The following is a 22,853-nucleotide window of genomic DNA, read 5'->3' as shown; positions in this document are numbered from 1 at the left end:
CCCTCAGCACTGTCCTCTCAATTCAATATGAATCTGACGGGCAGTTCCCCATCCCTGCACTGCAGCCTAGGAAAGTAAAATCTCTCAAGGCAGGAAGTGGACCACCTCTTTCCTGTCTCTCAGGGATCAGTCTTCAGTGTCTGATGTCCAGTGCTGTAAAAACTATTGTTTGGGGGAGGGGGGAACAACTATTGTTTGATATAGTTTGTCTGGTTTTGTTTTAGTTATTTCAGTAGCAGTAGTAAATCCAGTCTCTGGCACTTCATCTTGAGTGGAATCATTAGTCTCCTGACACTGGATTTTAATGGCCTACTGACTGGTTTACTTCTGGTTTTGAGGGAGAATCCAGTGCCCTGATGAAGACATGGATCTTGGAGTCGAACCATCTGAAATCTCTGCTCCACCACTTCCTAGCATGTGACATAGGCCAGTTACCCTGACTGTGCCACCCCTGCCCCTCATCTGTAAAATGGGAGTGATAACAGTTGTGTCTCATTGGATTTTTGAGAAGATAAAATGAGATAATGTGTTTAAAGCATTACAGACTTCCCAGGTATCACAGGTGTCATCAAGTGTGTAGATGAGGGGGAAGTAGGATCCCAGTGGTGCCTGGGACCACTGAAAAGCTCACCTGTGTTCCCTAAATGATGGTGTAGTCATGAGACCCAATTCTCCCACCCCCAATTGCTATTATTAGAGTGTTATCATCTCCCAAATAACAGACCTGGGTTTTTTTGGGGGGGTTTGTGTTTGTTTCAGGAGAAGACAGGAAGACCCCCAGTGAATCAAATAGCCCCTCTTCATCCTCCCTCTCAGCTCTGAGTGATTCAGCCAACAGCAAAGATGATTCAGACAGCTCTCAGAAAAACAAGAGTGGGAACAACCTGCTGGTCATCTCTGTTGTGCCTGGGAGCCAGCCCTCAGTGAATAGTGACGAAAAGCCAGAGAAAGGTAAGGGAGGAGGTGGGTTGGCCTACTTAAAAATAAACCCTTGAGGAGTGATGTTGGAAAACAGACATTAGGCCTAGGAACAGCATATTGCTGTCACCTAAAATTCTCATTTCTTTTGGCTTGATTTGCATCCAAATATGGGGTGGATGGATGGGCAGTGTGGCATTGATTCTGGAGCTGTATGTTTAACTCCTTTACCACAGAGATGCAGGGAACAGTGCCTGAAAGGGTATAGCTGAGAAGAAGAGAAACCAGGAGATGTCTGTCCCACTCCTGCCCTCCTGTCCCTCTGCCCCATGCTGCACAGCCCCCCCACCGCACCCCTGTACAATACAACCCAGCTCCCGTCCTTTCAGGGTTCGAATGCGTTTTTTGCAACTTTGTCTGCAAGACGAAGAACATGTTTGAGCGCCATCTGCAGATACACCTCATCACCCGGATGTTTGAGTGTGACGTGTGCCACAAGTTCATGAAGACACCTGAACAGTTGCTGGAGCATAAGAAATGCCACACTGTCCCCACCGGTGGGCTCAAGTAAGGAAAGCAAGTACAAAACCTTTTACTGTGTTGTTATTAAATACCCTCCCCCATCCCTCCCTTACCCCCTCCCCTGAAGGTTTTGGGTCATGAAGAAGGGAGAGCTTGGCATGGGGCTAGTTAGTTAGGCACCTCTGCTACCTTTAGCTGGACATGAATCAGACCTGTTCCCCAGGGGGTCAGCAGACGCAGCAGGAGAATCCATTTCACAAATTTCCCAGGATTCCTGGCAAGCAAGAAGACCTGTCGGAGCAGCTCAGCATGCAGGGGATCGACTCATCCTATACTGCTTAAGTTTTGTTCAGACTTGATTTTATGGACTCAGGGGTTAGTGTCCCCAAGTGTAAACCATTACACTGTCACAGCACTTTACCACCTCTATTTTTTAAGATAACTTGCCATATATCTTTTTAAACAAGCATTACAACAACCCCATCTGCACCCCACCCCCAAATATTGGACCCTTGCCTTTCTGAACAGGCAGGAAGCAGTGTTTTTCAGGCAGAGATCATGTGTCTCATGTCTTCCTGCAAACATGCCTTATGGCTTCCCAGGAGCGGCAATTGGGATCTCCCTCACTAGCTTTCATGAGATCTGACATCGCCAGGCACACGTTATTCACAGATCCCCAAAGACCTAGACAACAAGCATTATCATTAACCAATATTTGCAAGAAGCCCTCTGGTCTGAAGTGAGACCCGTCAGTTATTACCAAACGCACGGTGTGTCTGGCTTGATAATAGGCGCTGAAGGGCAAACGAGGAATAAAACATAATTTCTACCCTCAGGAAATGTATGTCCTAGCACTAGCAGAATTTAATCTTCCCAATGATTCTTCTAATCAGCCCCTGTTCACAAAGCATTTATGATCTAGTAGAGAAAGAAGCATATGTCGTTTAGTACACAAAGACACCCAAGTTTCAAGGCACAATTATTCCTGTTTAGTTGCAATAATCATGTAATTAAAGGAATGAAAATTTATATTTTGCTTAACACAAGAAAAAAAAAAACCTCTTGTTTTTAAACATTTTTATCTTTGAAACTAACAAATTGCCAGAGAGGTTGGCATGACTCTTCTAAATGGGCAAGGGATGGAGAGACCCCAAAAGGATCCTGTGGGTCAAGTGTTGGGGCAGTTCAGGGTTGACCCCTCCAGGCTCCTGCCTGGTCAGAGGCACCCTCCTCAAAAATTTTCCCACACAGAGGAGTCAATGAGCAGCACTGACTGTCAAATTCTATTTTCTTTCATACTTGGGGGCACTTAGGTGGGAGAGGGAGGGGAGGTTTGCAGGGATGGGGGAGGGGAGATTATAATTCAAGCCAGCCAGTAAATGGGAAATGCCCAGCAAGAGCTTATTTGGGAATCTGATTTGGTTTGTTCCCACTGTCCCTTTCTAAATACTTGTATACTCTTATTTAAAAAAAAAAAAAAAAAGGTATTTCTGTGGTTGGACTAGAGCTCGTTGCCCTTTCCCAGCAGCCCCATCACACCCATTAACTCTGCGGCCCCTGCCAGTTGTGGCTTCGTCAGTTAGCCCTTCCTTGGGGACCTACGGAGTCCCAAGCCTCCGTCCCATTGGGGAGAATGCACAGTGAATGCTGATGCTTTTGCCAGTCCAGACACTTCCGGTGTGGTGCTAACGGTCCCCTGTGTAATAGTTTATGTTCTAGGATGACCAAGTAGAAGAATACTTTGAAAAAATTGATAATGCCTTCTGGCTATACAGTGAGTCTTTGTTTTGTTTTGTTTTGTTTTCCCTTTGCTATATCAGAGAATTAATTTGGCTGAGAGAGTGTCTTTACAATAAATAATGGGAGCACGGAAAACCCTTAGCACTTTGCCTGAGCAGCGGAAGAAAGATTGAGCTGTGGGTCACAGAAATGTTCTTAAAATGAAACGGACTGCCGATGTCTAAATTGCTTTTCTGTGATGGAACTGCTTGTACTCTATATCCTGTTCATAATGCAGATCAAATAAGATTATACTATTATTTTTCTTTTGCCGTAGCTCAGGACAGTGGTGAGTTTCAGACTCCTCTAGGTAAGGCCCAGCTTGGCGTAGGGGTTGTGTGTGCACCTGACCTGGGAATGGGCTTTATATTTCTCTCGTGTGCACTCTTCTGTGAGCTGAGGTTCAAAGGCTAACGGCGAGCTTGGCGCTGAGGAGCAGTGCACGGTGCACTTGGTTGTGTTGGGCTCTGCTGAACACCTCTCCAGACCCTCAGGGGACATTTCACTCCTGGGCCCCTGCCCTGCAGGTGCCAAGCCAGAGCTGAGGCAGCCACTTTTGCATCTGCATTCTTTTTGTAAAGAGAGCAAACACGCTACAGCTATCATTTCAGCCACCAACTTGAGCCTTGCAGCTTCCAAAAGAGAAGCTCAGCAAAATCTGTAAACATGCCCTCACTGCTCCTCCTAGCCCCTCTGGACAGCCAGGAGGCCAGGGGGTGGCATAGCCTCACTGCATAGGGTGGAGAAACCGAGCCACGGAGAGGCCCATGCTTTGTCCCAGGGCAGATCCAGCTATAGCCCGATAAGGTGACGGAGCTGGGACCAGAATCTGCCAAAATTTTGTGTAGAGACCAATCCAGTACTGAATCAGTGCCTATTGAGCACTGCAGAGAACGCAGAAGAAATGTAAGATGTGGTCCTGCCCACTGAGAATTTATGATCCACCCGGATTACTATTATTTCCACGATGTGATACCGTTTTAATAATGTCTCTGGACTCTGGATAGCAGCTGCCTCCCTCCCTCCTCCTTCATTAGCGATGGGCTGGTGGGTGGGCCTTCCTCTGCCAAGCCCGGTCCTGGTCCTCAGCTGCCTTCCTTGATGGAGAACCAGGGCTGTAGGAGACAGGACTCATGAGTACAGATTTAGGTACACACACACACACACACACACACAGGCCTTCTCATCCTAACCACCTTTTAATAAGCACGATTCTGACCCCTACGACTTTCTGTTTGCTGGAGGTAGCTCTCCCCCTATAAGCTGTTCTTCAAAACTCTTAGCCTTTCTGCGTGTGCTTGGTGTGGTGCATGAAAAGTCGATTCTCTGTGTTGCTCCCATCTAGAGGGGAGGTCACGAGGTCTAGACCTCTGCTGTGTCTGGGGGGTGCAGGGTGGGCTCCCGGGAACAGGGAATGGGGTGGGCGGAAGGTCGGAGGGGAGCCGCTGCTTACTTGTTCCCCGCACTCTCTCTGCTCCCCTTCCTGTGGGCTGGTGCTCAGGGATCCAGCCAGAAGACCCACAGTAGGTAGGGCACCTTGCCAGAGCTCCTCCTTGGGGGGATAGCTCTGTCAGCAGAGAAGCCCAGAGGGTGGTCCTAACACCCCCCCCCCCCCAGAGGCGGCAGGGCAGGGGTAGGGGCAGGCCAGGCCCCAGAGTCTGGAGGTGGAGGGGGGCGGAGGCGGGGAGGCTGGCGAGGAGGGGAGGAGCAGCTGGGTGCCGCTGCCAGGCCCGGCTGATCCCCCGTTTCCCTGCTCTCCCCCTCCCGGCAGGTGCCCGCTCTGCATCTATTCCACCAACCGCCCCGCCGCCATGGAGTGCCACCTCAAGACCCACTACAGGATGGAGTACAAGTGCCGGATCTGCCAGACGGTGAAGGCCAACCAGCTGGAGCTGGAGACGCACACCCGGGAGCATCGCCTGGGCAACCACTACAAGTGCGACCAGTGCGGCTACCTGTCCAAGACCGCCAACAAGCTCATCGAGCACGTGCGCGTCCACACCGGGGAGCGGCCCTTTCACTGTGACCAGTGCAGCTACAGCTGCAAGCGAAAGGACAATCTCAACCTGCACAAGAAGCTGAAGCACGCCCCACGCCAGACCTTCAGCTGCGAGGAGTGCCTGTTCAAGACCACACACCCTTTCGTCTTCAGCCGCCACGTCAAGAAGCACCAGAGTGGGGACTGCCCCGAGGAGGACAAGAAGGGCCCGTGTCCGGCCCCCAAGGAACCAGCCGGCCCCGGGGCCCCGCTCCTCGTTGTCGGGAGCCCCCGGAGCCTCCTGTCTCCCCTGTCGGTCATGTCCGCCTCGCAGGCTCTGCAGACCGTGGCCCTGTCGGCTGCACACGGCGGTGGCTCAGAGCCCAACCTGGCCTTCAAGGCTCTGGCCCTCAACGGCTCCCCTGTGCGCTTTGACAAGTACCGGAACTCGGATTTTGCCCATCTCATTCCCTTGACGATGTTGTACCCCAAGAACCACTTGGATCTCACATTCCACCCTCCCCGACCTCAGACTGCGCCGCCCAGCATCCCCTCCCCCAAACACTCCTTCCTCGCCTATCTCGGACTAAGAGAACGAGCAGAGACTGTCTGAGGGCAGCCGTGTTCTGTACCAAAAACAAAGAGACAGAGACAAAAACAAAAAACACAAAACCCACAAAACTTAAACACAACCCCAGCAGGTGTATGTTGCTGCAAAAGCTACAGACCCCCTGGGTCTGAACCATGTGTACTGTATATCTTTAGTAAGGAATAGAGAATTGGCTCTGTGTGTATACCTATTGCATTGACCTGAAAGCTGCTTTATCCAATCTTCAGAGGTGACCTACTGCATACTTCTACCTTCAGAGGCATGCCTCCCCAGCCACCCACTCCCATTCTCAGCCCTTTTCCGTATTTTTATCTGAAAGGAATTTTGTCTTGTTAAACCCTAAAGAGAGTGTCCTTAATAGCAATCAGCACTTGTAAGCTTATATACTGGTGCATTTCGTTTTCTGTTGGGTGAATGGGGTGTATGGTGTCGTGGATTCTGGAGGAGAAAGCCGTGTGTTGTGTGCCATGACATTTCTGTTGCACATTTCTTTGTACTGGCCTCCTTAACAGCGATGAACATTCTGTTTCCCTCCTGGGATGAGAACTCTCATCCATTACAATCTCTCCCCAAGCTCCTTCATCACCTTTCCCTCTCTATTTTATAGCTACAGAGTGGTAGGGCCTGGTGCTTAGTCGATGAAAGACTGGTAGACACCCACAGTGCTGCTTGAGATTTCCGACTGAGCGCCAGAGACCTTGTGCTCAGATCTTCTTGGTTATGAAGATGCGAGAACCGAGAGTCCGCTCTGGAAGAAATATCTCGCAGCACTGCAGCCAATATCACAAAACTTAAGTGTGTTTTGTGTGTGTGTGTCCATACGTATACAATGTGTATGGTACACACACACAGTGCATCATTTTTTAAGGGCAGATTATATATATATATATATATATGATTTTCTATATTTATATATATATATATGATGTATTAATTCAGTGGTTACCGTTCATTTGCAGGCAAAAAAAAATGGTATGAGTGAAAAATTTTATGGTTGATAAATCCAGCCAAGGAGATTAAAGGGGTTTGGATAAATTCTGGGTATAAATGCTCAGACTAAAAAAAAAAAAAAAAAAAAAAAAAAAAGAAAAAAAAAGAAACGGCAGTTTTGCACAGTGCTTTGGTCTTGCACTAGTTTTTGTTTCTCATCTGCAAAAAAAAAGAGTAAAATAAAAGGAAGAAAATGTACCTTTTATATGGAATGAGTAGACTGTATGTTTGAAAATTTTGTCACAACCTCTTTGACATATAACGACCCAACAAAAAAGGTGCTGTTTAGTCCTACGGTTCAATTCATGCCCCTGAGAAGTTTCCCTTGTGTTTGCAGATCGTCTGGCTATAGCGGTATTCTCCATGTTATTAATTATTCTGTATTCCATTTTGTTAACGCCTGGTAGATATAACCTGCTAGGAGGCTAACTTTATACTTATTTAAAGCTTTTATTTTGTGGTCATTAAAATGGCAACTTATGTGCAGCACTTTATTGCAGCAAAAAGCAGATGTCGATTGGTTACATAGCCCCTTGCAAATCTTAAAAAGTAATGGGAGATTTAAAAAGAAAAGGAAAAGAATCTTTGGCCGACTATCTTAATCGCTTGTATTTGTAAGACAACAGAATTTCCAGTATGAAACAGGCTGAAAGAGCAGGAAGAAATGTGCTTTGTATAATAATGGGAAGTTTGGAATATAAAAGTCTATATATTATTTATCTATTGAAGAACTGGTGTACAAGAGGAATGCTTTCTTACTGCGTTGCTGTGTTCCATCATGTGTTATCCTAGAGTTGGGATTTTTCCTTTCATCTGTTTCACCAGGGGAAAATAAAAGCATCCCTTATTTTCTTCTCTAGTCAGTTTGCTTCACTGAAAGCCCCCTCGAACCTGGTACAGTTCGACAGGAAGCCAGAAGACTGTACCATCTGTCCACACCATGGGCTCCCCCACCCCATACCCACCCTCCTCCCCCTCAGACCTAGCAGGTGTGCTCCACTTCCCTTTGCCAGTCATCCAGCCCTGGCAAACCTGTTTACACTAAGGAGATGTCCCCAGGGGCAGGGAGGCTGAGCCAGCTAGGGCAGGAAGCTCCTGAACCCTCGGTCATTCTCCAGCAGAGACATTTGTCCTTGGCTCTGTTAGAAGCGTCGTTCAACCTCGCCATGTCAATGTCTCAGTAAAAGACACTAGACAGTTATGGACAATACACTCCAAGAATACTGGGCTTATGGGTGGGTTGGTTTTTTAAAAGTCCTGTCTTTATCCCCATGTAATGGAGAATGTGCCACTTGGCTAATAATGTGCTTTCAAATCTACAAGTTCAGTGATGACAGAAGAGGGCCATGGTGATCCCATAGAGGCTGGCAGGAAAGGTGAATCGCACATAAGCACCAGCAGGTTAAAAACCTGAAAGAGTGGCCCTGACGGTTGGGACTACAGGTTTTACAGCATGCCACTTGTGCAATATGAGGTCCTAGGTCGAAACCTTCAAGACTGAGAGGGGTGTTGGAAGGAGATGTTTACTGCTCAAATGCCATGCATTTCACTGCTTGCCACTGAACTTGTATTTGAATGACTTAGTTATGCTTAATGTAATTGGGCAACTTTTTTAGCACTTTGGAAAGAGTCATCAATCTTTCTGGTAAATTATAAAAGTTTTCTGAGTGAGAAAAGGTGTGTTTGGAGTTTGTTTGACTTTTTATATTATTATTATTGTTATTAATAAAGAAAAATCTACAGCATTTTTCAGACTCCACCGAGATAATATATACCCCCGAATTTGGTTTGCAGTTCGATACTCAGGGAAGGATTATTCCATAGATATCCTTTCCGTGTAAAACACTAACGTCTTTGAGAAATTCACCTGCCAACTAACTTCATTTCTGTTTTCACTATGCATTCTTCAATGAAAGCTAGCTTATTTGTCCATATAGTAATGCAGTTAGCGTTCTCAGCACTTTCTTGCTTCTATCCTTTTTTTAACTCCTCATATTATGTTCAGATGATCATACTGTCAAGGTTTGTGTACATTACTGAAAATTTGTATTGTATAAAGCTTTTTGCATTACAAGGCTGTACAGGGTCATTTTGACAGTAACTGGTATATTTCTTTGCATCTTATGTTGCATTGCCAATTTCTAGTGTATCCAGTTTGGAAGTATAATATACTCTAATTAAAACAAAAAAAAAGGTTGGCTATATTCTTTGTTTCTTTTTTTTTCTTTCTTCCCCTCTCCCCCCCTCAGTTGCCATCCTTGACTACTTGTTAGTCTCAAGGTCTTATTTGTCTTGCTTTGTTCCCATTTTTTCAGTGTATTTTAAATAAGTTTAGGAAATGTCCACTACTAGTTGTAGCTATCACAAAATGCAAGTTTCAAACAGCCATGTTATGATGCAAACTGTCATTACGTAAGTCATTAATAGCCATTAAGGCTGAGAGCATATCCATCACTCAGTACAGTTGCAGACCGGCTCCTTCCTGAAATTGCTTAGTGACATTTAAAAGTGTTCACCAGCCTTCCCCTCTCCTGCTTAACATCATTTTACTGACCCCATAGCCAAAGGGCAGGGGGGAAACAGATGAATAATTCCATTTATACTAATGAAGTTTGGCAACTATGAGATTTTAATGAAGGGGAAAACGGTCTATTTTGCAAGCTAAATAATAATCCAAATCCAAGTAATAATTTTCCATTCAAAGGAAGGTACCAGAGAAAGAAACTGAGGCCAAAACAAAACATGAAGAGCACACTGAGTTCAAACAATAATTTTTAAAAATCACTCATGAAGTTCTATTTCTTAGAGATCTTCCCTATGAATCTGTGACGGTTGATAAAAAAATACAAAGCAGCAAAAGAGAATGTTCTATCTGGTTCACAGCTTGCATGCTTATAAATATAATGTCCTTTGCTCCTTGTGAGAAATTATGAACTGCTTCACTCTAACATTTTTAAAGATCACATTTACTTTTCATAAAACGAGATGATGTAGAAGAAGCCACTTTGAAAATGACCAGTCACTAACCAGACACCATCTTCCCTTTCACTTTTTCATCCAATAGCTCTTTGTGGGTGATCGAATCAAGTGCGAGAACTTGATTCAAGACCAGTTTTGTTGGGGGTGGGGCGGGGGCTGATACTGACTGAAAAATATTCAAATAAGTCAGACTTCCTTGCCTTTTGCTAGTACTACAGGCCAGAGTGACTTTTCATTTTGTATATTTTCTTTTCTTAGATCCCATACCTACCTCACATTTGTCCTTTGATTGAGAAAAGCTTCCAGGACTGAGGAATGACTGGGATCGGAGCCATCCACGATGGAACAGACCACAGCCCCTAACATCATTGCTTACCTAGCTTGCTGTTCATGCCCCGGGACGGCTCCAAACCCATCCTGTGGCCCCTGCTTGAACTATTTGTTTTAATATTTTATTTATTCATTCCTGAGATACACAAAGAGAGGCAGAGACACAGGCAGAGGGAGAAGCAGGATCCCCGCAGGGAGCCCGATGTGAGACTCCACCCCAGGACCCTAGGATCACAACTGGAGCCAAAGGCAGAGATGCTCAACCACTGAGCCTCCCAGGTGCCCCCCCCCCCACCTGCTTGAATTTAATCCAAAATCATACATACTTTTCCTACCATCATGTTAAATAAATATACTTTAAGACTCAAGGCCATGTTTCCTATAATGTGTCTAGGCTGATTGGCTCCCTTTCTTGGCCACCAAAAGCTCCCTGATGATTTAACAGAGCCCTGGTGCTGGTCACAGACAAGGGCACAGGGAGAAATAGGAAGGTCTGATGAGCACAGGTACCTCCTTACCACATGAAGCATCATGTTAGAACTCCTACCCGCCAAAGCTGATGCGGGGCTTGTGAACAATTTAAAGGAGAAGGCACATCTCATGAGCCGCTGAAACAGAACTCAAGTCCCCCCACCCCACCCCACTCCCACCTGTGGCTTTCAGTCTGGGGAAGAAGGAGACCCAAGAGGAGCTCTAGTCTACAAAAGGGAGGGAGAGATGAAAGGAGAGAGCAACTGGGTGACTACATCGTGCTTGCAGAAGACAGAATGTAAAACTGGAATCCTTCTCAATGGTGCCTTGGAACCTTTGGGTACAATCCATGGAATAAAAGAATGCCCTTGGGGATTCAGACCCCATTCTGAAGAGCCATGAACCACAGATATTCCAGAGACCCCACCAACATTCTTACTTATCCCACTGTCTCAAAACAGAAAAGTCCTACACAAAAGGAGGTTTATTTTTGCAAAGAACTACCATTAACTAACAAAGCAAGTATCCCTAAAGCAGTCCCTGGGGGTAAATAAAGGGTGATGACTGTGGGGCCTGAGGGGTACATTCTTTCCTTGTCTGAGGTCTGAATGGTCTCAAGTTATCAAGCAAGACCTCTTCTTTAGGAGGTAGCAGATATCCTATTCAGAATTCTTTCTTGATAGCTGGGGGAGTCTATAAAACAGGAAATGCAAATGTTGCTGACATTGGTCATTGGGCAGAGCTGCAAAGGGGAAAAAGAAGGTCAAGTACTATACCCCTTTGGAATTGTTTCGATAAGAGTTAGGACAGGGATTAGTTAATTAGTTCCTAGTCTTCAATATAATTATTGACCCAGAGCAGAGTCCACCTCAATTCTCACTTCAGGCTTACATTCCCCCAAGTCCATCCCTAACAGGTGGCTCTCTGCCCTAGTCGGTGGGACTATCTGGATTGCAGATGGTCTTTTCCAGCCTCGAGGGCCAATGCCATGGAATCAGATCACCAGAGTTTGAGGACTGACTCAGAAATTATAGGTTGAACGAAATGATCTATAAGGCTCCTTCCCCCTCGCAACACATAACATAATAAACGAGTCGAAGTCAGTCTTTGGAAACAAAAGTGGTCACAAAGCAGAATCCTTGCAATGCAGTTAAAGCAAAAATGACATCTCAACATTTTCAAACCACAAGAGACTCAAGGGAGAAAAAAAAATTGGCTAAAAATATTTTTCTGCCCACTTCAGAGTTTGGGAGGTCTACAATTTTTCTCTTCTGATTAAACACTAAATCATCACGCTTAGATCACAACTACCAGTCTTTTTGCTAATAGAGGATTGAGCTAAGCATGGACCAATGGATAGTTATATAGAAAATATATATAAAGAGTGCATACAGTATACACATAATACAGATATAAACATAATAGATATGTATTTGTGTGACAGCATCCAGAAGGAAGGCCGTGAATTTTATTATTCTGGGATTCACATTATTATTAAAAGATAATTTTTTTTTCATTTTTCCTTTGTGCTGCTGAAAATAAATATAGGTTGATGAAAGAGTAACATATGAAAAGAATAATTAAGGGTCAAAGAAATCCCATTAATCAGAATATCCCCCTGCCCATCTTTTCTACAATTAAATAGATGGACACAGCAATGGGTCATCACCATACTATCAGTCAAGGTCCCATCTCTTTATGGCATCAGACAATAGACCTAGCAGCTGCAAGAGCTAAATATGCAGGAGTCTTGGTTACACAAAGAGACCATGTATCTTTTTAAATGGGCAGAATAATAATTTCCTGCCAATGAAGGACTTTACAACTTGGCTTGTCTGCCTGTGAGTAAGGCTAAATTGTATACATGCATGATTTTGTATCACAAGATCCTGCCTTTAAATATGAACCCTGCACATTATCCAGAATCCACTGCCTCCCTCATTGTTATACCCTACATCTATTCTTCACACAGAGCATCCATCCCAGTTGGCCATATTCTAAAGCAGGTCCAAGCCTATCCTACCAATCACTTCTCCCCCACCCGACTCCCCTTCCTTCTAACCCTGACCAATTTCTCTGCTTTGCCTTCATTATTTAATGAGCAAGAAGTATGTGGGAAGTCATGTGTAAGCAGCTGGTATGAAACAGAGACATATAAGAAGATGCATATAAGACATATAAGAATATGCAGCTCTGCAGAGGAAATGCACGTTTGAGCAAGTGCATTATAATGCCAGGAAAAATATACATAAATTGCTGTGGGAAAAATGAATAAAGAGTTACTAGTTCCAACCAGGGTGAGAGGAGGCTTTATGAGGGACGTCATCCCATGCAACCTGCAATCTAAATGATGAGTGGAATTTTCTAGGCAGAAAAAGTAGGGATGGGCATTCCAGATTGAGACAACAGCTTGAGAAAAAGCAAAAAGGTGAGAAATTGCATGGTGGATTCTGTTGTGCTAGGGGATTAAATGAAACCAAACAAAGCCAGCTTGTGCAGGGCTTCAGACCCCTTGTTAAGGAGACTGAATGTCTAAGCTATTCCGTAGTTCATAAGCACTAAGAAAAACATTTGAAGAGGAGAATGGCATGATCTGACTCTTGTTTAAGGAAGAGAATTCTAGCAGCACTACCAAAGGAAGACTTGAATGACAAAAAAGGCGGAGAGATGTGATATGTCCAGAATGTCCTAAAGGGGAGCCATCATCCTGTCCCTCAGACCTGCCTCTGCCCCTTAACCACGTAGTCCTTAGCTCAGGAAGGGCAGCCCATCCTCCAGATGACCTAAGCTACAACACCTGGCCTCAACTTTTATCTCTCCTCCTCCTTTCTTTGGATAGCCAGTCCATCAGAGCTGTGTTTATCTGCCAAGTATTTCATGACTCTATCTGTCTTTCCACTCTTAACATCCTGATGCAGGTCCCTAGCATCCTTGCCAGGTGTCTTGCAATAGTTTCCTGTCTGAGTGGGACATTTTTTGCATAGGAAAGACTGTAAACAATTTATTCCATGGCTCGGAAGAAAGTTCATGATCAGACTCATAGACACAAAGATGAGAGGTGGAGCCAGCGGACAGGATGATAACATCATGGTAGCAACGGCAACAACAAAACAGTGGCAGAGGCGCCAAAGACAGAATGCTGGGAGATGCCAGCTTAGTGGAGAAGCAGGAGGAAGCAACTCCGGAGACTTAAAAGAAACCACCAGAGAAGTTAGAGGTAAATGCAGCATTGTTAGAGAAGCCAAGGTTAGAGAGACTTTTATATGACACTGGACGGAGGGATGAGTAGGTTGAAGTTGGATTTTAGTCTTTACCAATTTGATGGTCCTCGGTGATCCTTGAGGTGTCAGTTTCAGTGACCGACTGGGGATGAAAACTGAATTCCTATAGGGAAAAGAATGAATTGATGGTGAGGACCTGGTGACAAGAAGAAAAGATCGCTCTTGTGTTAAGTTTGGTAGTGAAAGAAAAAAATCACATATGCCTGGCCCTTGCCAAAAAATGCCCAATCCTCCCTTCTCTTTCAAGGAAACCTACCCTTTTTCCTTTCCCTAACCCACATGCCTTCAAAGAGGAGAAGCATAAACTGCTGACATTACAATCCTCAGCCACACTCCAAACCAATTTTCCATATCACTTTGGATATAACTCATTCTTTGGTGCATCAAGTCTGTCTTCACACCATGCCTGCTATTGCTGTGCCTGGACCAGTTCCTGTTAGCCAGAGACATCCACAGGAAATGGGCTGCACGGATAAAATTTAGTAGCACTTCTTCTAAATATGCGAGTCTAGAGAAATGAAAAAAAAGATGGTCAAGAGATGGAAAGTCACTCCCCAGCCCCTCTCTACTGTGGCTAGAATTATAAAACAAGGGTTTCAATGTGGAAAGATGAAGGCTTAGAGGGGAATATGATAGGTCTCAAAAAAAAAAAAAAAAAAAACAACCATGATGGATGTGGCCAGAGAGCACAGACATAGTCACCAAATTCCAGAATATTAGACCCAGGGGGTAAATCTTGAAGCTTAAGAAAGGTTGTTTATGTTGGAGCCTTGACTAACTGTCCCTTTCTAAGGTTTTGCAAACTCGACCTTTGTGGAAAGCAACAGATCTCAAATTGTTCTAGACTGCACGCTGCTTCAGCTGAGGAAGAGAGCTGCAGCTCACTCACTTTACTACCTCTGCTTGCTGTCATCCCACAACAGGAGAAAAATCACCCTCATCAGACATAACGGAAAGAAAGGTACTGGATTTTATGAGATAGAAACGAAATCATCTGTTTTTTATTAAATATCATGAGAAAATTATTAATTCATGCCAGAAACACAAATATAAACATTATCATATTGAAAGCATTTATTCTGAAGGAGACCATCTGGCAGGGCCTCGCAGACCACACTTGGAGAAGCAGAGGGTATGTGTCACGGCGGCGGGCTCTTCCATAAAGCAGCAGATCCAGAGGAGGTGAAAATGTGAGGGTTTTGAGGGGAATGCTTTGCAGTAATGACATCTGCTAGATACTTTTCACATATTTCTTGAGAGGTGGGCCTGCTTTATACAAATGTTGTTCTATGAAAACTGACATTTTCAAAACGAGGGGTGGGTATTATTTCAGAATCTCTCCCTTTGAAAATGGATGCTCGGGCACCAAATTCCAGAAGAGTATTTACATATAAATGCATGGAGCACTGATTGTTGAGCATAAAGGCTACACCGAAGATGAAGGAGGACTGAGGAAATCTAAAGAGTTGGGAGCCACGGTCAATTATAGATTAACGGAGAACTGAAAACACCCTACAGCATCATGAGATTATAAAGTAAATGCATGGTTCTTTTTTTGTAAAGCGCAGTTTTTAAAACCTTGTGCTGCCACACTTTTTGCAGAAGGGCAGAATATCCATAATTTGGAAAGCACATACCCTCTCTGGAGATGGGCACAGCACTGGGCATGCACAAAGTAGAGAAAAACTTACATTCCAAAAAAGAAGAAATGCTGATGGCAACTCGAAGAAACATCCCATTCCCTTCAGGACCCAGATGAACCACTTTCACCTGGCTGCCCTATACTTTCATAGGTTTCCTGAACTTAATGTTGTGTCATCTTCTGCCTTCAGCGATGCTATTGTCGGTTGAACATCAGTTGTTTCCCTTTTCCAGATCTCTCTCCTCTACTTCCCACGTCAATTCCAAATGGGTGCACGTAGAGAATCTACCAAACAAACTCCTCAGTCTAGAATAGGGAGGGCCAGCAGACCTTGACCTTGGTCGAGTTTCAGCACTTGGGAGTTCATTCCCATCATCATCTCCCATCCTACCCAAGACCACTAGGCATCCACCTGCCAACGTGCAATCGCTATATCTGGAGTCATCTGAAAAGGGCCACACTGCACATCAAAATGGTACTAATATGATACACAGCACTCCTAGTTAGGCATGTCTCAAATTCTAATGAGAATAGCCACATCTATCAACTCGGAACTCAGTATTTGTCAGAGGTGGCAGGGCTGTAGCTACTCGAGCCCTAATTACTGTTTAGCTCCAAGAGTGAGTAATTCAGATTACACAGGCTACATATGTTTGCTGTTTCTTCATATCAAACACCTTTGTGTGTATATTTAGAAGTGGAGGAAATAGCCGTCATGCAATCCAAATCTTCCAGGAGAATTTAGGCCCTCGGTGATTACTCCACTATTCCTCATACTTTGAAAAGTTTAATAACTATTTCTTGTAGTACCGTGTAAGAGGTAAGGCATGCACATGATAAAATACAAACTGATTCAATGATTACGTTTCAAGAAGAATAACATGATTTTGTTGCCATCTTCTGCCTTTGTTTGCTCAGAGATGCTGTTATAAGTTGAGCCTTTTCCAAATCTCTCCTCTGTGCCACTTAGCAACTCCAAAGGTTGGACCAAGAGAATCTATGGAATGAATTCCTTGGTCTAGAGGAGTAGTTTCTGAGGAGGTTGGCAGAGTTTCACGTGCCAGATCTTATACAGGAGTTCTCACCTGCTATAAGCTTGCCTCATGTGCTGTCTTCTCAGTCCAAATCTATCATCTATTCATGACAGCTCATTTAGTGACTAATTAGATTACAGAAATGAGTGAACAAACTACTTGTCTAAGCTTCTTATAAGCTATTAGCCATTAAGAAAATGTGTAAGTAGGTAAATCAAAGATGAGGAAGAGAGAGGGAATGAGTCAGAGGGAAATGGTGGGACTTCAGAGCTTCTAATTCCATTTCTTCATCATATAAAAGAAGAACCTTTGGCCTGGACTAGGTAGGAGAAGTTAAGAGAGGACACAGAGAAAGAGTGAAAGAAAGAAACTTGTTTAACAGTCAATAATAATAATAATAGTCTTTTTTGTAACTAATCCAAGACAATCTTGTGGTTCAGTCTCAGCGCCAAATCTCTCACACACACACATACACGCACACACACACGGTCCCACAGGAAAAATGGAATTAACAGCAACTCACCTCTTAGCATCTCCACAGAACCAAAGAGGAGAATATATTCTTAATGTACACGCAAACTCTTAAAAATCTTCTGAGGACATTTTCTTCACCTTATTGGTAATGAATCCCTCCAAACCTTACTCTTCTCCCTCTCTCTAGAACCCCTTAAAATTCCCCCTCCAATACTCAAGCCACCCAGTCCCTTTTCTCCCCTCCTTAGCACTTTAGTATATAGATCCCTGTAACTTTTCTGGGTTTTTTTTTTCCTTACTGCTTCATATTCTAGAACTAAAGAAAGACTGGAGCCCTCAGACTGAAGGAGCCTATCAGTTCCAAGGAGGATAAACTTTAAAAATAAATTGACATATAGAGATATCATCATAAAACTCCAGAACATCAAGGTGAGAAAGATGTGAAAAATAAAACTCCAGAGCTTCAAAATGAAAAAGTCCAAAAAAGAAAAATAGGATACAGATAGATTACCTACAAAGGAGTGAAATTCAGATCAACCATTGAAGTTTCAAGAAAATAATGGAACAGTAGCTTCGGGAAAAATAAATTCCAACTCAGAGTTGTATAACAAACCACATTCACACCTGAGAGAGATCAAAATATATTTTCAGACATACAAACCCTCAAAATTTATTTTCCACAGATACTTTCTAGCAGAGAAAAGAGAGGAAAAGAAAACCTACCACAGGATATACTCCAGCAAGAAGAAAAATGAATATAAAAGGTAATCAGGTGGCAAAGAAGAATGTATTCATGTTTTTTAAGTAAGCTAAATGCCCACCATGGGGCTCAAACTCATGACCCCAAGATCAAGAGTCTCACACTCACCGACTGAGCCAGCCAGGTGCCCCAAATGTATGTGGGTTCTATTTTGTGATTAAAAGGTTATTTTTGTGGTGATTCCCATGGCAAGGTGGGAAGAGATCAGCAAAATGGTAGAGTGGGAGGTACAGGCTTCCTATTATGGAATGAACACATCACAGGGATGAAAGAGACAGCACAGGGAGTATAGTTAATGGTACTGTAATAGCCTTGTGCGGAGACAGATGGTAAGTACACTTGTGAGGACACAGAATAACATACAGACTTGTCAAACGACTTGAAGCTAATGTAATATTGTGTGTTAACTATACTTCAAGGAAAAAAGCAATTTTTTTTAAAAGATTAGGGAGAAAGGAAGGTAGAAGACTTCAATTCTTTACTTCTTAAAAACTTTATTATGGAAGTATGATTTGCAGATAATGTTATATTAGTTTCAAGCACACAACACAGTGATTCGGCAATTCTACACATTACTCAGTGCTCAGCACAATAAGTGTAATCACGATCTGTCACACACAGTGTTAGAAGAATATTATTGACAATTTTCCCGATGCTGTACTTTTCTTCTCCGTAACTTTTTATTTTATATCTGGAAGTTTGCACCTCTTAATTCTCTTTACCTATTACACCCATCCCCCCACCCCCTCCCTTCTGGCAACTACCAGTTCGTTCTCTGTATTTATAAGTCTGTTTCTGGTTTTGGTTTCCATTCCATTTTACCTTTTCACATAGTATGTTACTACAGTTTACAAGATGCTTTCGGATAAATAGTCAGTAGACAGAATCACAGGAACTACAAAAATATGTTTTAAGAGAGACCATATAGGGGTAAATAATAATTCCAATAAAACTTGGAAATGTATTCTGAATGTAGTAATGCACTCTCTGCCATGGAAGCTGACTGCTTTGCACCACTGATCATGATAACAATGACCGTGGGTCTGAGGAGGGATGATAAACCTCAGACTTAGCAGGCTGATTGTTTTTCTTACTCTGTCTACCAAGTTGGACTACGTTATGAATTGGTATAGGAGATGACTTGGAGGTAACAGCTACAAAATCTCAGACCAGCTGACACACTGCAAAGGGACTCATTAAACGTCCAGTCCATGGGGTCTATGGATGTGGGAGGCCTCTTGCCACCAGGGTGGAGCTGGCGGGACTCTGCAGAAGGGCCCTGCTAACGCAAGGTCTTAGCTCCACAAAGGCTTCTGTTGAGAGGTTCATGGTACTATTGCCTATACCCTATGCCATGAGTTTAAGGCTTGGAATCTCTCACTTGAACTTTTTTTCACCATCACGGTATATGCCCCCCCCCCCCCCCCCAAAAAAAAGCAGCTGCCAAAAAGCAAACATTTTCCTGTCTCTAAAAATAAAATGCTGGCAACACTTCAGGCCTCTGTGCCAAGACCTGGCCCTTCCCAGGATAAACAATAGGTGGCCAAGCTGATCACAGGCGAGCACCGAGGGGGGGTGAGGGGGTGGGTGGGCCTAGGTCCAGCCTGGAATGCCTAGGTCGGGGCATGTGCAGCTGTAAAGCTAGAAGCCAAAGGTGGCCCTCCTGCCTCCCTAGCAGATGAAGGGCAGCCGTCACCCTCCCAGCCAGGGGCCAGGTGTGGCTGAGTGGGGACAGTCTCCGGTTCCACCAGAAACCTTGACCCAGCAGCGGTCACAGAGCTCCTACTGTCCCCTGCCCCCAGAGCCCCAGGGTGCGCTGTGACAGATTTGCAGGCTGTGAGAGCCTGTCCAGAGAAAGCTCCCTGGGAAAGAAAGTTTCCTAAGTACCCATCTGCATCTGTCACTCAGACTTGTGCCCATCACCTGTCACAGCCTGCATGCCCAGCTGAGAGCCCTCACCTGCTAGACACCGGCCCAACCAAAGCACCTCAGTGCACAAACGCTAGAGTAACAGCCATCATTCCCGCTCTAATTGCCTCCCGGCTCCCACGGCATTTGTTCGAGCCCCTGTGCCTTGTCATTAGGGTTCAAACCTTCCCTAGACCACAAGCTTGGCTTTTGGCTGGTTTGGGGGAGTTTAAAGGGCTAAGAGGGGGTTAGGGGAGGAGAGGGACTAAATATAGCAAATATTTGCAGGCATAATCACTCCATAAACTTGCTTCAGTGGAACAGAGGACCGACCCAGATGACGGATGTCACTCACTCGAGTGTCACATCATAAATAAAACTGAATGAGCCCATTCTCCGGCAGAACCAGAGTGACGCCTGTTTACACTATAAATATGTATGAAGTCATGGTTCTTAAAAGACTTTCTTTTTTCCAGGTAAGTAGACTTTAATGAAAAAGTGGAGCAGAGCTTTTCCTGCAATTATGGAATCATCACTGTAGCTTTTCAACAGGGTATTCCTTGGAAAGGAAAAAAAGAAAAAAAAGAAAAAGAAAAAGAAAGAAAGAAAGGAAAAATACGGCCCTGTCCCAAGAGGCTGCTGCATGGAGATCTCATTCACGCCGTCAAGATCCAGCCTCCTTCGGAGAGCGGCAGCCTCCTCCGCGTGGCGGAAACCCGAGGAGGCACTGTGGGTGCCCTTCCACGGGCCTGTGTAGCGAAGGAAGCACAAACGCCTCCTTGTCACCCCCCGACCCTCCACCACCTTCTCCGAGCGCTCTCAGCCTGTCTCTTAGTAACAGAAAAAAATGTACACCTCACCCCGCTACCACACTCATGGGCGAGGAACTCCCAGAACGTGCGCTGTGCGCCTGGGGGCCCCGGGGGCCTACGCGCAGCCCCCACTCCCGCGCCCGCTCCTGACCCGGCAGCGGCGGCGCTGGAAGGGCTCGGGGCGGCCCTGCGGCAAGCCGGTCACCTGGCGCTCGAGCCCTGGTCTCCAGGACCACACGGGCTCATCTCACGTCCCTTGGCAGCAGACGCATTACCCATCCCTTCAGCGCACCAAAACCCTCGTCCATCCAGGCCCCGCAAGCCGGGTTCCTTCCAGGGGCCCCTGCAGGCCTCAAGGTGGCCCCTGCCGTGTCAGCCCCAACCGACCCCAAGGAAAAGCTGAAGATCCTTTGGCTCTCGCCCCCCGAAGTCTTGCTCCACAAAGAACAGGAGTCTCTGGTTTTGTGAAAATGAGTCACAGGCTGCCTTGCCCGTGCCTATCTGGGGAGGCCAGGGCTGCCATGTATGGTCCGAGCTTCGTGCCACCCACCTCTCCATGTAAGTCGGCGTTCTCTGCCAGGACAGCCTGAGTCATAAAACTCAGCACATTCCTTAGGCGTTGGATAGTCTTTCCTTGTTATTACTTAGCCTTTGTTTTAGGCAGCACCTGGTTTCATTTTAAAAACCCAAATAAAATATCATGGTCAGGCCTGGCGTAGGGTGGGGAGATGGAAGAAAAAGAGAAAGAAGGGAACGAAGCCTAGGGTAGGGGTAGCAAGAAAGGGCTGTCACCCCACAGGCAAGACCCAGAGCAGAACAGAGAGAGAAAGGCAGAGGGAAGAGCCTGGGGGAGAGGATGTACTACAACTGAATTGTTGGCTCCAAGTCCTTTTTGCAGTATACGTAGGGCAAGTGCCGGTTGGGTCTCCTCCCCAAGTTAGGCCACAGTACCGAGGGGCCAGTGACCTTGAAGCCCCTACACCTTCTCAGTCTTATCAATACATCTTTGATGAGTTCTAAGAACTTTGCGATTATAACACTATGATTTTATGAACCTGGCTGTTTCCTTTTTTTCTTGGACCACAAACCCCAATCCATGTGTTAAGGGAATATTTTCCCACAAGCTCATGTTTGGTTTTTTTTTTTTTTTTTTTTTTTCAGTGGTGGGTAGAGGAACGGGAGACAACAAAGAAAAAAAGATGTAGACCTAACCACACAAATGTTGCCGGTCGAACTCAACTTCTGTGGCCAGGTTATTTTGTAAACTCATCTGTAAAATTGTTAACGCAGAGTTTCAGATTTAAAACGGAATTCTAATAAGCAATGCTTCGCATACAGCAAATACCGAATGAATGAATGAATGAATGAATGAATGAATGATACCAGTTAACGGGAGAATGGTATTTTCTTGGAGGAGTAAAGCATATTAATTACAGCAAGACCAGGACCATAAGGTACTGGACTCGGAACTTAAACAGGGGCCTCTACCTCCCCATGCCTAAGATTCTCTAAACGAGGCTGGCAAAGGCCAAACTCCTGGAGGTTCCCGAGCGGCTCCAGGGCTGCATTGTCAATGCACGGCTTGGCGAGCTTAATGGAAACCATACGAAGGGATCCCGGGAACCGGACCAGATGGCTTCCTGGGAATGTATTTAGCCTAACCTGGGCTAAAGAACAAAAACAACCACCAGGGGCTCGGGGGCGGCGGGGGTGGGAGCGCTGGTGCTACGACTTTTAATGAATTACCTCTTCTATTCGGCAGACATCGGGAGAAGACGGTCTGGGTAAACGCAAGTAAACGGCGCAGGGCCAGAGGGCGGGGCGCAAGGTGGGGAGGAAGGGGTAGGAGGCAGCTATTTGGTGGCCACACGGCTCCGCCCGCCCTCGAAGGACACCAGCCGTTGGGGCCCTTGGCCGCCCGGGACCGCGGCGAGCTGCTTCCCGCGCGCCGCCTCCCCGCGCCGCCACCGGCCGGTCCCCGCCTCCAGCGCGCTCCGCTCGGGGGACGGGCCGCAGACGGGGAGGCGGGGCTCCGGGCAGACGGAGGCGGAGAGGAAGCCCGCGGCGGGCGGGGGCGGGGCTCCGGAGCGGGGGCGGGGCTCCGGGTGGGGGGCGGGGCTATGGCGAGGAGGCGGGGCAGACGGAGGCGGAGAGGAAGCCCGCGGCTGGGGCGGGACGGGACGGGGCGGGGCTTCGGGGCGGGGGCGGGGCTTCGGGGCGGGGGCGGGGCTTCGGGGCGGGGGGCGGGGCTATGGCGAGGAGGCGGGGCAGACGGAGGCGGAGAGGAAGCCCGCGGCTGGGGCGGGACGGGGCGGGGCGGGGCTTCGGGCCGCGAGAGGCCGCCAGCTCCCCGCCCCCCACCCGC

The 22,853-nt window shown here is 45.9% G+C and overlaps 2 protein-coding genes across 43 annotated transcripts in view; one reads left to right on the top strand and one right to left on the bottom strand.

The window, feature by feature from the left end:
* The window catches only part of ZNF827 (zinc finger protein 827), a 169,246-nt gene extending 160,245 nt beyond the window's left edge, over positions 1-9,001 (top strand). Inside the window, exons 12-16 of one of the 11 annotated variants that reach the window (XR_012006056.1) lie at positions 760-951; positions 1,308-1,485; positions 3,148-3,214; positions 3,497-3,529; positions 4,991-5,075. Coding sequence is in view for 10 of the 11 variants with exons in the window: in XM_072773463.1 (XP_072629564.1) it covers positions 760-951; positions 1,308-1,485; positions 4,991-5,810 (1,190 nt within the window). In the remaining variant the exon portion in view is untranslated. Of the gene's footprint in view, positions 1-759; positions 952-1,307; positions 1,499-3,147; positions 3,848-4,990 lie in introns of those variants that run through there. The other 10 variants (XM_072773467.1, XM_072773468.1, XM_072773464.1 and 7 more) reach the window with 10 other exon arrangements.
* Positions 1-22,853, bottom strand: part of C13H4orf51 (chromosome 13 C4orf51 homolog) — a 102,052-nt gene that overhangs the window by 47,648 nt on the left and 31,551 nt on the right. For 7 of the 32 annotated variants that reach the window (XR_012006060.1, XR_012006059.1, XR_012006064.1 and 4 more), the window contains 3 exons: positions 14,142-14,366; positions 13,892-13,961; positions 4,196-4,334 (listed from right to left, as the gene is read on the bottom strand). The exons of 11 other annotated variants lie outside the window; for them this stretch is intronic. Coding sequence is in view for 13 of the 21 variants with exons in the window: in XM_072773487.1 (XP_072629588.1) it covers positions 14,295-14,366 (72 nt within the window). In the remaining 8 variants the exon portion in view is untranslated. Of the gene's footprint in view, positions 1-1,575; positions 1,715-2,459; positions 4,335-4,672; positions 4,787-10,624; positions 11,320-13,891; positions 13,962-14,114; positions 14,367-21,695; positions 21,759-22,234; positions 22,481-22,853 lie in introns of those variants that run through there. 14 more of the 32 variants (XR_012006065.1, XM_072773498.1, XM_072773497.1 and 11 more) reach the window with 14 other exon arrangements.

Source organism: Canis lupus, chromosome 13 (genome assembly GCF_048164855.1).
Source record: "Canis lupus baileyi chromosome 13, mCanLup2.hap1, whole genome shotgun sequence".
NCBI lineage: Eukaryota > Metazoa > Chordata > Mammalia > Carnivora > Canidae > Canis > Canis lupus.
The sequence above is the reverse complement of the archived record's forward strand: the minus strand, read 5'-3'. Positions and strand labels throughout refer to the sequence as shown.